Genomic DNA, 14,485 nt, shown 5'->3' with positions numbered 1-14,485 from the left:
ATCTTCTGATGTCATTTCAGGGAATGAAGTTATCACAGTTAACACACCGGCGTTTGCAGAGTCTGTCACAGAGGGAGACGTGAGGTGGGAGAAAGGTAAGATACCTCTTCTGTGTTTTATCAGCTGAGCTTTAAAGACGTCTGTCCTGTTTGTAGCATGTTCACTCTGTTTTACCTCTCTGTCCAGCTGTTGGAGACACTGTCTCTGAAGATGAGGTTGTGTGTGAAATTGAGACTGATAAGGTAAGAGCAGAACACCACTGTTTGAACTCTGTGTCTGTTCTTGGAAGTTGTTTAAATGTTATTATTTAAACAACAATGTTATAAATTGAATGAACAATTTTGTGTGTCACGTTTGACAACATATACGCATAATAATTTCTTCTATTTTTGTGTATTTTACCTATTATATATTTTTTTAGATCTTCAAACGACATAAAACAAAGGCACCTTGAGTAAAAACAAAATACAGTTTTCAAATCTATATATTTTTTCTTTAAGTAAAAACGTTATCCAACGCCTATATCACTCATGTAAAAAAATGAATTGCCCCCTTAAACCTAAAGGGGACCTATTGAGCAAAATTCACTTTTACATGGTGTTTGTACATAAATGTGTACACAACCACCCTACAATGTTAAAAGTCCACCCATTCCTCTTTCTTATATTTCTATTAATCAAAAACAGTGTGTCGAAATGAACTACTTTAGTTTCTGCTCTAATGTGACGTCACGTTTCGAGCAGGCCTTGCCCACAACGGGTGACAGACTCGACCCTATTATCATAGCTCCTCCCCTGAGTGATCCACACTCAGTCCGCTGGAGCAGATACAGTGAGAAGAATAATGTCTCATAAGTGTTCTGTTGTTGTTGCTGAACATCCCGGCATTAGAGCCACTGAACACACAGTGCACACGTTTTGTTTTTAAAGGAAATGTGCACCAAAACATACAAAAATTAGTGTATGTTTGTGCAAATCATTTTACACCAGACTGCTTTGTGAATGAGTGTCAATATAAAGCAGGATTTTCAAAAATAATTATTCTCAAGCATGGATCAGAACCAACTGTTCATGTTCCAGCTAAAACTAAAGTTGCCATTGTCCTGATTGCTTTTACGGAGACCTGAGCTATGTCGTTATTTTTAGCTTACTATCTGTATAATTCATAACCGCACCTATATTATGCACTAAACAGTAAGGTGATTGTCTTTTTGAAAACTATGTAAGTTTTCTGTGAACTTATGTTGAGAGTTGTACTAAAAGTGGAATGTTTACTTGCAAAGGCCAGCACATCTGTACCACAAGGTATGTTTGTTGCCAGACTGACTCACCACAGCTGTGTAGTGTCAATTAACCATTCAGAAACATCCTGGTTCATTCTCACTCTTGTGACTTCTGCTGGAGTCTCTCCTTCATCAGTGTCCGACTCTGGTTCATTCATATGTGGCTGAACTCCGGCATTTATGCTGACAGTCATATTAGTTCTGATTTTTGTTGCTGCAATATCCAAAGCATGAGCTGTAAATACACAGCTCTCTTCCTGAAAGGGGACGGGGAGCAGCAGCTCATTTGCATTTAAGGAGACACACACGAAAAAAACTGTGTTTTTGATTCCACCCAAAAAGAGACATTTACAACATGATATAATAAATGTTCTGTGGGGTATTTTGAGCTGAAACTTCACAGACACATTCTGGGGACACCTTAGACTTATATTACATCTTGTAAAAAGGGGCACAATAGGTCTTTAATAGCTGGCCGTGTCACCTTTAGCAGCAACAACATCAATGAAACACGTCCGATAACTGGAGATCAGTCTTTCACAAAGCTGTGGGGGAATTTTGTCCCACTCTTCTTTGCAGAATTGCTTTAGTTCAGCCACATTGGAGGGTTTTCCAGCATGACCTGCCAATTTGAGGTCCTGCCGCAGCATTTCAGTAGGGTTCAAGTCAGGACAGGACTGGACAAGGCAGTGGTTTTAGCTTCACCACTCTTCCATGGATGGCATTTTTGCCCAGTGCTTTCTGATAGTGGAGTCATGAACAGTGACCTTTATTGATGCGAGAGAGGCCTGCAGTTCCTTGGATGTTGTCCTTGGCTTTTTTGTGACTTCATGGATGAGTTATCGCTGTGCTTTTGGAGACCTTTTGGAAGGTCGGCCACTTCTGGGAAGGTTCTCTACTGTGCCAAGTTTTCTCCATTTGGAGATAATGGCTCTCACTGTGGTTCTTTGTAGTCCCAGCGCCTTTGAAATAGTTTTAACACTTCCCAGACTGATGTATTTCAATCACCTTTTTCCTCATCATTTCTAGGATTTCTTTCGACCTTGGCATAGTGTGCTACTGGGTGAGACCTTTTAGCCAACTTCAACTTTGCTGCTGAAAAGTTTAGGTGTTGATTTGATTGAACAGGTCTGGGTGTGTCTGAACCCCATTATGAATGAAGTTTCATAGATTTGGGGATTTAGAAACAAGGGGCTTGGTACAGGCCCAGTTGGTATTGGATAACCATTGAAAACCTCTGGAATGTGATCAAGAGGAAGATGGATGGTCACAAGCCATCAAACAAAGCCGAGCTGCTTGAATGTTTGCGGCATGAGTGGTATAAAGTCACCCAACAGCAATGTGAAATACTGGCAGAGTGCATGCCAAGACACAAGAAAGCTGTGATTGAAAATCAGGGTTATTCCACCAAATATTGATTTCTGAACTCTTCCCAAGTTAAAACATTAGTATCGTGTTCTATAAAAATGTCTTTTTTATTATTTTGACCAGTTAAATAAATGCTCTAAATGACAATATTTTTATTTGGAATTTTGGAGAAATGTTTTCAGTACTTTATAGAATAAAACAAAAATGTTTGTTTTATTCAAAACTATTTACATCAAAACTAATAATTTTTCCTAACCCTTGCATAGATGCACAGGCCTTTTAAGTTTTTTTTTTCTTAATGTATTTCACAATGTATGATTGTGCCCTTTATGTATTTATACATTTATTACACTTACTACATTACAACATTTTGTAACATGCTCGTTTATATGCACTTTACAGACATGCGATTTACAGTGAGTTTACTTTGACATGTATAACAAGCTCTAAATTGGTACCGTCTCTTTAAGAGAAGCATTTACTCTTGAAAGAGCGCAGCGCATATTAATGAGAGAAGTTGCATGATTGTTTTTAATCCATGCAATGGATGATTAGAAATAATGTTTCTTTTTATCTTTTTGATAACCAAATGACTGGAAATAACAGAAAGGATATTAAGAGACATGAAATGAAAATGGGGTGCCTGGGTCTCGTCTTTGGATACAAAATAAACTGAACGAAGCAAAAGGAAACTTTGACTTGTATAGTGTTTATTGACTTGCTTGTACAAATATATATTGTACATGTTGTCAAATTGAAATCTACAAGTTCTCGAGTTTTGCAACACTTTTTTTTCTAACAGACGTCCAATAGGATTGTTACTGGTATGTAGTCATGCTTTAAAACGGAGAATGTTGTAAAGACAGTCCATGAAAAAGGTTGAGCAAATTCAGAGTTGACGTCATTAAATGCAATGTTAATGCCATTTCTCTGCTGAACTAAAGTGATGGTGACAGCGACAGACAGATCTGGACCCACTGCAGCCAAATTAAGTCAGTTTCCTTCATGCGCTCACGAGACACAACATGCTGTAAAAGAAGAGACTGAATCCAGCTTCTTAATCGGCGGCTTATTATTCAGTAAAAGGGTTGCAAAGCTCAAGTTGTTCTTTGCCACTGCACAACTGAATGAATCAGAATATTTGCTCGCCAAGTGGCTAATAAAATACATGTTTTAGTCGCATTGCACAAAATTTGGTCGCATATGTGAGTGATTTACTCGCAATGTATAGGGCTGATTAGGGCTGCTGATTTAATGCGTTACAATTGTGCGATTAATTACATGAAAAATGAGGTGTTAAAGTCATGCCCACGACCACACATACATTCTGTAATAAGGAGTTTTAGAAACGTTGGAGCAATTCAAGCTTGATGTTTTTAGGAATCTGTGACATTAGGGGCAGTCAGTACATCCTTAAAACACTGTTTATGAGTAGAGATGCTGACATTAGCTTAAAAAGCATCCATCTGACAAATGAGTACATAGACCAACAATTAAAAATAGTGAATACAGAAGTATGCCAATAATAGGCTTCTGTTCATTGATATGGAAATAAAACAAACACTATTTTGACTTTTTAAAGCCACTCTTTTATTGTATATATGCTTGTCTGGTGCCACAATATATGTACAGTATATAAGGTATTTGAATTATTTTAAGTATATATTACGTTTATGGTTTTTAAATTCTACATAATCTTTATTTGGGGGTGTTTCTCTTTGGGGGTGTTTAATTTTTATTAAAGGTGCAGTATGTAAGATTCAGAAACCCTTGTTATTAATGACACCTGTGGCCATTTAGTGAACTGCAGCCAGCTACCTGTTGCTCGTGCTCGCGCACACGCTCCATAGGGACGCAAGCGAGTGAGCATCGACCAAAACAATGAAGAATTTTACAAAGAGACAATGTGATTCACGGCATCATGCTGACAGATGAGCTAGCATAATTACAGTTACACAGTTATGATTGTTTTACTTCAAACTTTGAGACTGTGTATTATATTTGACTCTCCAGGGCTGGAACAGGGCTAAAACAAAGTGTGGATATAGATCTGACAATGCGAGACTGTAGTTTTAAGTAATCACTTTTCTTTGCATGATACATTGACTGCATTTATATGAAAGCCTATGTCTACTTAATAAGCACATTTTACTGAGAATTCTTTTGATGTAAATCTCCGATTCATTGCTGTTGAAGTTTTCAGCGGTAACCAAGGTTAACGAAGGGTAAATTCTGAATGTGATTTGTTTGCATCACTTAAGTTATTGTTACTAATTGTAATTTGTTCTCTATGAATCTAACCTAATAAATTGCGGTGCTTTTACAATTTTTTATTTTTTTGCTGTCGATGGCTTTGCTACCACTTTATTAGCCTATGCTGTTGCAAGCTAAACCTGAATAATGTATTACTGTTGTTACAAACAAGGACGGCTCAAGAACTGAGAGGCCCATGGGCCGGTACACCATGGAGGCCACCTCATGATGTGTCATGTGACTTTGTTCACTTTTATGCTCTACAGGACTCTTGCCAGATTTGGTTGGATTTTTCAAATTGATGGAAGAAAAGTTTGGAGCAATGTCTTACATGGCCAATTCTATGTACTTTTAAACTATGAACCGATCCAAAATCATGTGTAATTAATAGAGATGTGCACAGTATTCAAATACCAAAATCACTATTCGGTTATTCTGCACGTGTTTAGAGGTCTTCAATCTGAAGGAACCCAACAAACCTACAGGTTTTGGGCCAGGTTCGGGTCAGTTTTTCATGTAGGCTATAGAGCGAGTTACGGGCTGTTCACGCGTGCGTCGAGGCCATGTAAACACGAACTGGACAGACATCTTTGATTGTTGTGCCATAACTCACTGTAAAGTTTAAAAGAACTTCAATATTTATTAATGCATCTCGAGACACCTGCGTTCTGTTTCATCATTTGTTGCGTAGCATCAAGGTTTTTCAGTGCTGGTGTCACAAATCGACATTCTGATGAAGTTCAGGTTGCAAAGTTACACGTGTTTCCAGATTGTTTTTCACCTGGCAAAGTTTCAGCGCTTGATAGTAACAGTGAGCCAATGTTTTTTCCCCTTTTCTTCTGGTGTGCAGACAATAATTACAAGTTAAATGCTGAATCCTTAAAAAATCGAATCACCCCAAAGAAATCCTATAAACCGCGGCCTTCACTGCCTCATGGAATGTGAACTGCTCGTCAGAATTACACATTTTCCATCGGTTAAGAAAAGGCTTACTATGTTGCAGCCAGTGACAGATTATTTTTGTTTGACTTTAATTTCTTTATAATTTGAAGATTTATGTATTGTGCTATTTTGTCTCATAGCTCACTGTGCACTTTATTCCCTGCAATCTGAGATTGTGTTTGACGCATCCATGGCAATAAACGTTCTTTAGTCCCGACAAATAACACAATAACTGTTCGTGAACTTGTGGTTAACCAAATATTACAAAAGGTTACCGTGCACATATTTAGGGTATTAAGGCATCTCTCTCTTTATCATTAAACATTAAATGCATGAGGACTTAAACATTTTAAAGTTCTCCATACTGTTGCACGAATTCTGTCGCTTATTTGACTTTATACCATCAGCTTTGTACACAGCCAGAGTAAACTGCACCTTATCTTTGTGTAAATCAGACACTGTTCTCTGTAGTCCTTCAAATAAACACACTGCACCTGTGAGATGCAGATTCCTTGAGTGCACACTCGAGTGCCTGTTCTCGCACTGCTGTCGTTCAGCACACATTCGGCCAAACTAATAGTATTTTACATAAGGCTGATATTTATATGGATTTATAATAGAATCTCAAAATAAATAAGTTGTTTAGAGGCCCCTCGGCAACAGCCCAATCGGCATGACGGTTAATCCGTCCTTGGTTACAAAGGTGGTAAGACCTGGTTGTGGAGCTGAAACAACTTTATGGCATCTGATCCATATAGTATGGAGTTCTGGGTTTATTCTGTGAAGTTATGTGTGCAATCTGTACACTGTACAGTGAGTTAGTGAATTCTCGTCCATCATGCAGACGTCGGTGCAGGTGCCCTCCCCCGCTGCAGGAGTGATCGAGGAGCTGCTGGTTCCTGATGGTGGGAAAGTGGAAGGAGGAACTCCTCTGTTCAAACTGAAGAAAGGAGGTCAGTCATACAATCTGTGCACCACTAGATTTGAACATTTATTTTTCCTAATATCTGTGTTCTGTATTCTACCATTTTATTTTACTGTGTTAAAGGAATATAAAATATAACTTAAGATCTGGTCTAAGCGCTACGTCTTATGGACATACTTTAGAAGCGATATGTTTACATGAACAATTATAATCGAGCTACTGCAGGTTTTGACGTGCACATGCTTAGAGCTGGGCAATACGGCTGCAAATGTTATATCTCAATATTTTTCAGCCTATTGACAATATTTTCTATATATATATATATATATATATATATATGTGTATATATATCGATAATTATGGTTTTGCTCTGAAATTTTAAAGGCATTGAATAAAAACCAACCTATTGCAGTTTAATAATCACATATTTTGATGTTATTTTGATTAATTATGCAGCCCTAATGGATCATGAAATTAGTCTACTAATGCACTTTATGAAACATAATGGCCAAATACAAATTTGTGTTTGTTTTTACAAACTGAGTCAAGTCCAAATAATTGATAGCATGTCACAGATGCTGTACATGGAGCAAGTTGTATTGAACTCTAATGGCAATAGTTCGGCAAAAAAAAATTGATTCTGTCATTTACTCACCCGTGTGCAGTATGTTGCTCTCTTCCATAAGCACAAAAGGAGACAACTGTGCTGTTTGCTCTGTTCCATGCAATATCTAAAGCTTTTAAGCTTCAAAAAGGAGGCAAAAGCACCAATTTAAGTGTAATAAATGTAGTCCATACAACTTGTGCCCTCTATTCTAATTCTTCTGAAGCCATTTTAACTTTTAAGTCATTATTTACTGAAAATCCTGACATCTGCCTTTGTAATTAATAACAATTTTAATTTGAACTGTTCCTTTACAGATTATTTTCAAATGACTGTATTTTACATGTTCATAATAAACATCAAGTCAAAAAGCAAATAGTCTTTCTTGTCTTTCCACCTCAGTCAGTGGTCATTATTATAAATAAGTGATTGTTTACACACAGCTGCAGTGGTTAACACTGACTATATTTAATGTTTCAGCGGGAGCTGCTAAGACAGCAACAGCACCTCCTCCTGCAGTTGAGTCTCCTGCAGCAGCAGCGACGCTGCCTCCTCCTCCTCCTACTGCCACTGTAGGCCCCATCCCCACCTCAATGCCCCCAGTGCCCCCTGTGCCAGGACAACCCATCCAGTCCAAACCAGGTCAGTCACTGTCATGAAGGCACTGAGCTTGAAGAGTTTTACAATTTGGCATTGAAAGCTGAAGTCATTTCTGCACACCGAACACAGTTGCAAAAACACCCAGGTCAGTTTTCAGTCAGGTTTGTGAGTTCCTTCCCCGTCTGCTGTTGATTGAACAAGCTGACGGTCCCGCCTCAACTCATGCCATTGGTTGAGTCAGTGTTGTTGTGTCAGGCTGGATGGGTCACTCAAAATAGAGAGGAATTTTTATTGCGCCAGGGTGTCTATGCAGTGTTTACAGGTTTTAAGAAAATTAACCTATGAATGGCTTATTTATAGCTGTCTGCAGATTAAGCTGGGCTAAATTAAAGTATTTTAACACCGAAAAAGTTACGCACTTCAAAGTTAAAGCTGTTTAACATGGTACGCAGTAATCAAGTTCCCTGTTTGTTTTCAGTGGTAGAGAGGCGACAGAACAGAGAAATAGCACATTTTATTGAAATAGTTTTTATTTTAATTTTTTTATTAGCTTTCACTTTTTTAATCACAGAATACAACTACAGTAATGGCTTCATTCAGAGACTATAGGTCCGTCCCAAATCACACACTTCTGCACTATTCTTCATCATTTTGTAGTATGAGTAGTATGCTAACACTGAAAATGCAACAATAAAGTGTGTATTTGGATGCACCTCTTTAACTGAAATAAGAGTGTGGAAGGTAGGACACTTAAAGGAATATTCCTGGTTCAATACAAGTTAAGCTCAATCCACAGCATTTGTTGCATAATTATGATTACCACAATAATTGACTCGTCACTTCTTTTCCAATGGAAGTCAATGGGGTCAATAATCTGTAAACATTAAAATACTCACTGTTTCAAAAGTATAGACACAAGACATAAGCAATATGTGTGTTAACATGATTTTACTGTGATAAAATCCTTTCTAACCTTTTCTGTGTGAAGTTATAGACAATTTTACTACTTCACTGCCATGACGATGTAATGCCAACAAACCGAAAATCCTTAAATGACTCAAAATTACAAATTTTATTTTACAGCTCAAATAATACGAGTTTTAAATGAAGAATCAACAGAAGTCTTTTATACAATTACAAACTTCACATTTCTGCTTTTAAACCCTCCAAAAATGTACCCCATTTACTGTACTGTACTTCCATTGTATGTGTTTCACTGTGACCTAATATTTTTTAAGAAAAGGAGGGATGATTCGAAATACATTTTTGTGGTAATCAACAGTATGCCACAAATGCCGTCAGTTGAGCTTTAAAGTAATTGATCACCCAAAAATGAAAATTCTCTCATTTACTCACCCTCATGTCATCTCAGATGACTAAGACTTTTAGAAGAATTTCTCAGCTCTGTAGGTCCTTAAAATGCAAGTGAATGCTTGCCAAAAATTTTAAGCTAAAAAAAAATCACAAAGGCATCATAAAAGTAATCCATATGGCTCCAGTGTTTAAATTCATGTATTCAGAAGTGATATGAGAGGTCTGGGTGAGAAACAGATATATTTAAATCCTTTTTTTACTTTGTGCATATTTCCCCCTAGTGGGCAGGGAGAAGAATTTCTTGCAAAAAAAGGACTTAACGATTGATCTGTTTCTCACTTGCACCTATCATATTACTTCTGAACACATGGATTTAATAACTGGAGTCTTTTGGATTACTTAGATTTTCTTTTCTTTTTTTAGCTTCAAAATTTTGGCACACATTCACTTGCCTTATGAACCTACAGAGCAGAGATATTCTTAAAAAAAGTGTTCTGCAGATGAAGAAAAAAAGTTATACACATCTGGGAGAGTCAGTAAATGATGAGAGAAGTTACATATTTGGGTGAACTATTCCTTAAAGTTGTATTGAACCATGGATATTCTTTTAATGCACTTGGCGCTCGAGGCTTGCCATAGTTAGCGGAAGGGGTGAAGTTACCTTTCCACGATGCTATTCTGACAATTGTAAATAATGAAGAATGTAGCAATTAGTGAAACTTCAGTGAAGGCAGCACCTTATAACTGTAAGTTAAATGATTTACCATCAACCCACTCTTTGTGAGTATGTGCGTTGTTTGAGATACAAGTGTTGAACTGATGTTGGCTAGCGTGCTAAAGCTAGCGGCAACACATCGCATGCATTCGAAACATCACATCGATCAGCTGTTTAACGGTGAACACTTCTGTGTTGTAAAAAAAAAAGTAAAGTGTTCCAGTTGGGATGATATTACTCTACTAAAATTCATACACTACATGGCAGAGTGCACAGTGTGTATTGTAAGTGCATAATTTTTTTTGCTCACTAGCTTTGAGCTGATGTAGTAATGGGCATTATTTCTTATATGCATAGGAATACATGTATTTGAGAGGCAGCGAGATTACATCTATTACAGTATAAAATGCTTGTAATTAAGGTTAATTCTGATGCATCATATTGTGAAAGTTTCTGTAGTGGGTTTTCTCTCCGCTTACGATGTAAATTAAGTTGGTAAAGTCTAGCACTGATACTTTTAAGTGTTAAAGAATATTTTGTGTCAGATGTTTGTCACTGAGGGACTGTAGTTGAAGGACAGCTCAGAACCATCTCTTCTGTATTTGTTGTAGTTTCAGCCATTAAACCCAGTGCAGCTCCTGCAGCAGCGGCTGTAGACACTGGAGCCAAACCGGCTCGATCAGAACACAGGGTAAGACATCACTTGTTCAATGAATAACACATATTTCTGAGAACTCACAAGGAAGCATGGCAAATATACAGTTGAAGACAAAATTATTAACCTCTATGAAATATTAAGTTATTTTTCAAATAATTCCCAAGTGCTGTTTAATGGAGCAAAGATTTTTTCAACATAGCATTTCTAAACATAATAGTTTATTTAGGCAACTTAGTGTTTATAATACAAATAGAAACAAAATTATAACCAAGAATAAAAAAATCTACAGTTCAAAATGATTATCCCTCTGATGTTATTAGTCAATGGTGTATCCCTTTTGCTTGATAACAGCCTTTAGTCATTTGTTGTAGTTCTCAACAAGTTTTAGGCATTTCTCCTGAGTCGCCGCAGCCCATTCCTCTTTAGCAAATCTCTGAAGCTCCTCCAGATTTGTTGGTCTCCTAGCATGGACTCTTGTCTTCAGTGTGGCCCACAGATTTTCTATGGGATTCAAGTCTGGGCTTTGTGCAGGCCAGTCAAGGACGTTCACTTTGCTCGTTTGGAGATAGTTCTTCACCAGAAGTGATGTATGCTTTGGTCGTTATCATGCTGGAAGACGAAATGTCAATCCAAACCAAGTTTTGTTGCAAATTGCCTGAGGTTGTCTTTCAAAATCTTCTCGTAGTCTTCCTTTTTCATGATTCCTTTGACACTGATGAGATTCCTAGTTGCAGATGCACTGAAACATCCCCACAGCATTATACTCCCACCACCATGTTTCACTGTGGGAACGGTGTTCTTTGGGTTGAGAGCCTCTCCTTCATTCTCCAAACATAGCCAACATCTCTTTGGCCAAAGAGCTCTAGTTTTGTCTCATCTGACCAAAGGACACGTTTCCATTATGCATCATTTTTCTCTAGGTTGTCCTTGGCCAACTTCAGTCTAGCTTGGAGGTGTCGCTTCTTCAGAAGTTGAGTTTTTCTTGGTCTGCAACCTCGCAGTCCATTCCTGTGCAGGGCTCTAGTGACTGTCTTCGTTGAGACATCAATCCCAGACTTGGCTAAATCATTCACTAGTGTCTTGGCAGTTGTTCTTGGGTCTTTAGAAACCTCACCAGTTTTCTTTCCAAGGTTTTTGAAATCTTCCTGCCTCTGCCAGTCTTGTTCTTCACTGTGTGGGTCTCTTCAAACTTCTTGATAATACTTATCACGGCAGTTCTTGACACATGAAAACGCTTTGATAAACGTGTATATCCTTCTCCTGCTTTGTGAACATTAACGATCCTTTTTCTTAAGTCTAAACATATTTATTTTGTCTTTGACATTATGACAGTTTTATTTTACTTCACTAGTTGTTTTGCAAGATACTAATCCTCCGTTTGAAGTGCAATTTAAAGCCTTGGGGGATTAATTAGGTTAATTAGGTTAAGTAGGCAAGTCAATGGATAATAGTGGTTGGTTCCGTAGACAATCAAACAGGTCATTTTTTAAGGGCGCTAATAATATTGACCTTAGCAGTTTTTTTTTAAAGTTTTTTTTTAATTATTTTATTCCAGGCAAATTGAAATAAATAATGCTTTCTCTAGCATTACAAATATAATAAGAAATACTGTGTTAAAAACCCCTTGCTCTATTAAACATCACTTGGGAAATATTTGAAAAATAATTAAAATTTCATAGGGGGGCTAATTATTTTGTCTTCAACTGTAAAATGCTTCCTCTGGTCCAAATTTATTTACCCGTATGCTACATGGCAACAAGAAATAGATTAAAAATTGACCTGTTTTAGTTTACTAATACATATTCCAGGTCTTGTTGGGTACGATTCATTAGTGCACATTATTCCAAATAAAAATGTTTTCTTTTATCTAAATGTAATAACTTGTGTATCCCACCTCGAAAATGGCTTTTCTTTTTGGCTGACGTCACAGAAGCACTCTTATATTTCAATAGTCATATAGTGACACACCATCAAATACCACCCAAATTAGTTTTTTTCTCATTAAATATTATGTTTCACTTGGAAAATGTGTTGTAGACAGTGTTTAGTTTTGACTTTAAATAGGCTTACACGTGAAATGAGAAACCAAATGAAACCTGAATTCACTTGCGCTGTCACGATCATGCATAAAACTGGATTGATTGAGATCAATAAATCAATAATGATTTGCAACAAATGTTGATCAGTCGTTGGAGACCTAAAATGTTTTTGTTCACAATTGCTTGTATTTGTTGGTTTTCAGTATGAAATTGCAACTTGAGATATTACATAATATATGACATGCACTCTAGTTTTAACTATTGTTATCATCGCCATAGCTTTATTTCACTTGGTTTATTGTTGCAGGTGAAAATGAACCGCATGAGGCTGAGAATCGCTCAGAGACTGAAGGAAGCTCAGAGCACCTGCGCCATGTTGACAACCTTCAATGAAGTGGACATGAGGTGTGTTCCTTTAATAACGAACAATTCAACGTTACAGCAATATCGTTTCTATAATCAAACTAGAGTCTTTTTTACATTTATGTTTAATACACTACCAGTCAAAAATGTGCCAAAACGTACACAAATGGAAGTATGGGAATAATGTAGTGACCAATAGGGTTTCACGGTATACCACGGTTTGATGGTTATCATACCATGTACAATTGCTCTCATACCGTTGCAACCCTAGTGACCAAAAATAAAAAAAGTCTTATTTTTTGATAGTACTTGTAGTCCACACTAGTGTTGCCACAATACCTAATTTCAGTAGTCTGCAAAGAAACCAGTGACATTTTTTTGGTTCTTAAATATTTTTAAGTAGATAGTTTATTTTATTTAGAGTTTTTAAGGATATCGTAAAAGTGACACACAAATTTCAAGTAAATACGGCAAAGCATTGCTAAGATACAGCCTCAGATGCTTTTTGGTGACTTACCATCTAATTTGTTTGTGAGCTATTCGAGAACCGTTTCATGTATCGAAAAGTTTTTAATATATTTTTTGTCATAAGTGTCCCTAGATAATATACAACAAATTATGTGCAAATTGAACTCTCTGTATAGGCGGAGTTAGAAAAGGTAGTATTTCAATTCAAAATGGTGGACTGAAAGTATGGCCGATTATGTCAAATTTGGTATCCACGTACGCAGCATGACCCAAGGAATGAGTGCCGTCACATGTTATAATCGTTTTTACACATTTTGTTATTTTTATACATTTTGTTTCGACCACAAGGTGGCACTTACCCCAAACCCTCAAGGCATTTTGCCGATGATGCATATAAAGTTTCGTAATGATCTGGCAATGCATTTGTAAAGTACAGCATTTTACTACAAAATAAAAATTGGCTGATTCCCAATATGGCGGAAATATGAAAATGAGACTGTGTATGCTAGCAATAAAAAGAAAACTAGCAAACACTATAGGTGCCTCCACACCTTTGTTGCTTGGCCCTTAATTACTTCTCAACATATCACTGCATTTTTACCAAACATTTATTCAGTACAACAAAACTCTTGCTTCTGATATATTGCTTAATTTTTTATTATTATTACAACTACTACAGTAAATATAAAATTTCACTATTCAGTTGTAATATATTGCGGTCACATTTAAATTTCAGGTGTCTAGCTTTTATTTTGACGTGTGTTTTTGATGGAAGTGCGCAGTTTGCTACATGTCCCAGTGTGATCATTAAAGCATAAATACTGTGATTTATTTACTGTATATAAATATACAGGATGGTCTACATGTGCTTGCTTGATTCCCAATGTCAGTGGAGTGTCCAGTGTATGAGCGGTCGGCTTCACACATTCACTTTAAAGCACACAGCTCGCGTAG

At 37.0% G+C, this 14,485-nt stretch overlaps 1 protein-coding gene across 1 annotated transcript in view; it reads left to right on the top strand.

Annotated features, from left to right (window-relative positions):
• Positions 1 to 14,485, top strand: part of LOC127662849 (dihydrolipoyllysine-residue succinyltransferase component of 2-oxoglutarate dehydrogenase complex, mitochondrial-like) — a 36,015-nt gene that overhangs the window by 6,165 nt on the left and 15,365 nt on the right. The window contains exons 5-10 of the mRNA XM_052154224.1: positions 21 to 95; positions 187 to 242; positions 6,690 to 6,798; positions 7,855 to 8,016; positions 10,615 to 10,694; positions 13,008 to 13,105. Coding sequence (XP_052010184.1) covers positions 21 to 95; positions 187 to 242; positions 6,690 to 6,798; positions 7,855 to 8,016; positions 10,615 to 10,694; positions 13,008 to 13,105 — 580 coding nt within the window. The remainder of the gene's footprint in view (positions 1 to 20; positions 96 to 186; positions 243 to 6,689; positions 6,799 to 7,854; positions 8,017 to 10,614; positions 10,695 to 13,007; positions 13,106 to 14,485) is intronic.

The sequence above is a fragment of the Xyrauchen texanus genome, chromosome 22, assembly GCF_025860055.1.
Source record: "Xyrauchen texanus isolate HMW12.3.18 chromosome 22, RBS_HiC_50CHRs, whole genome shotgun sequence".
Classification (NCBI taxonomy): domain Eukaryota; kingdom Metazoa; phylum Chordata; class Actinopteri; order Cypriniformes; family Catostomidae; genus Xyrauchen; species Xyrauchen texanus.
Note: the sequence above shows the minus strand (reverse complement) of the source record. Positions and strands in the feature narration are given on the sequence as shown.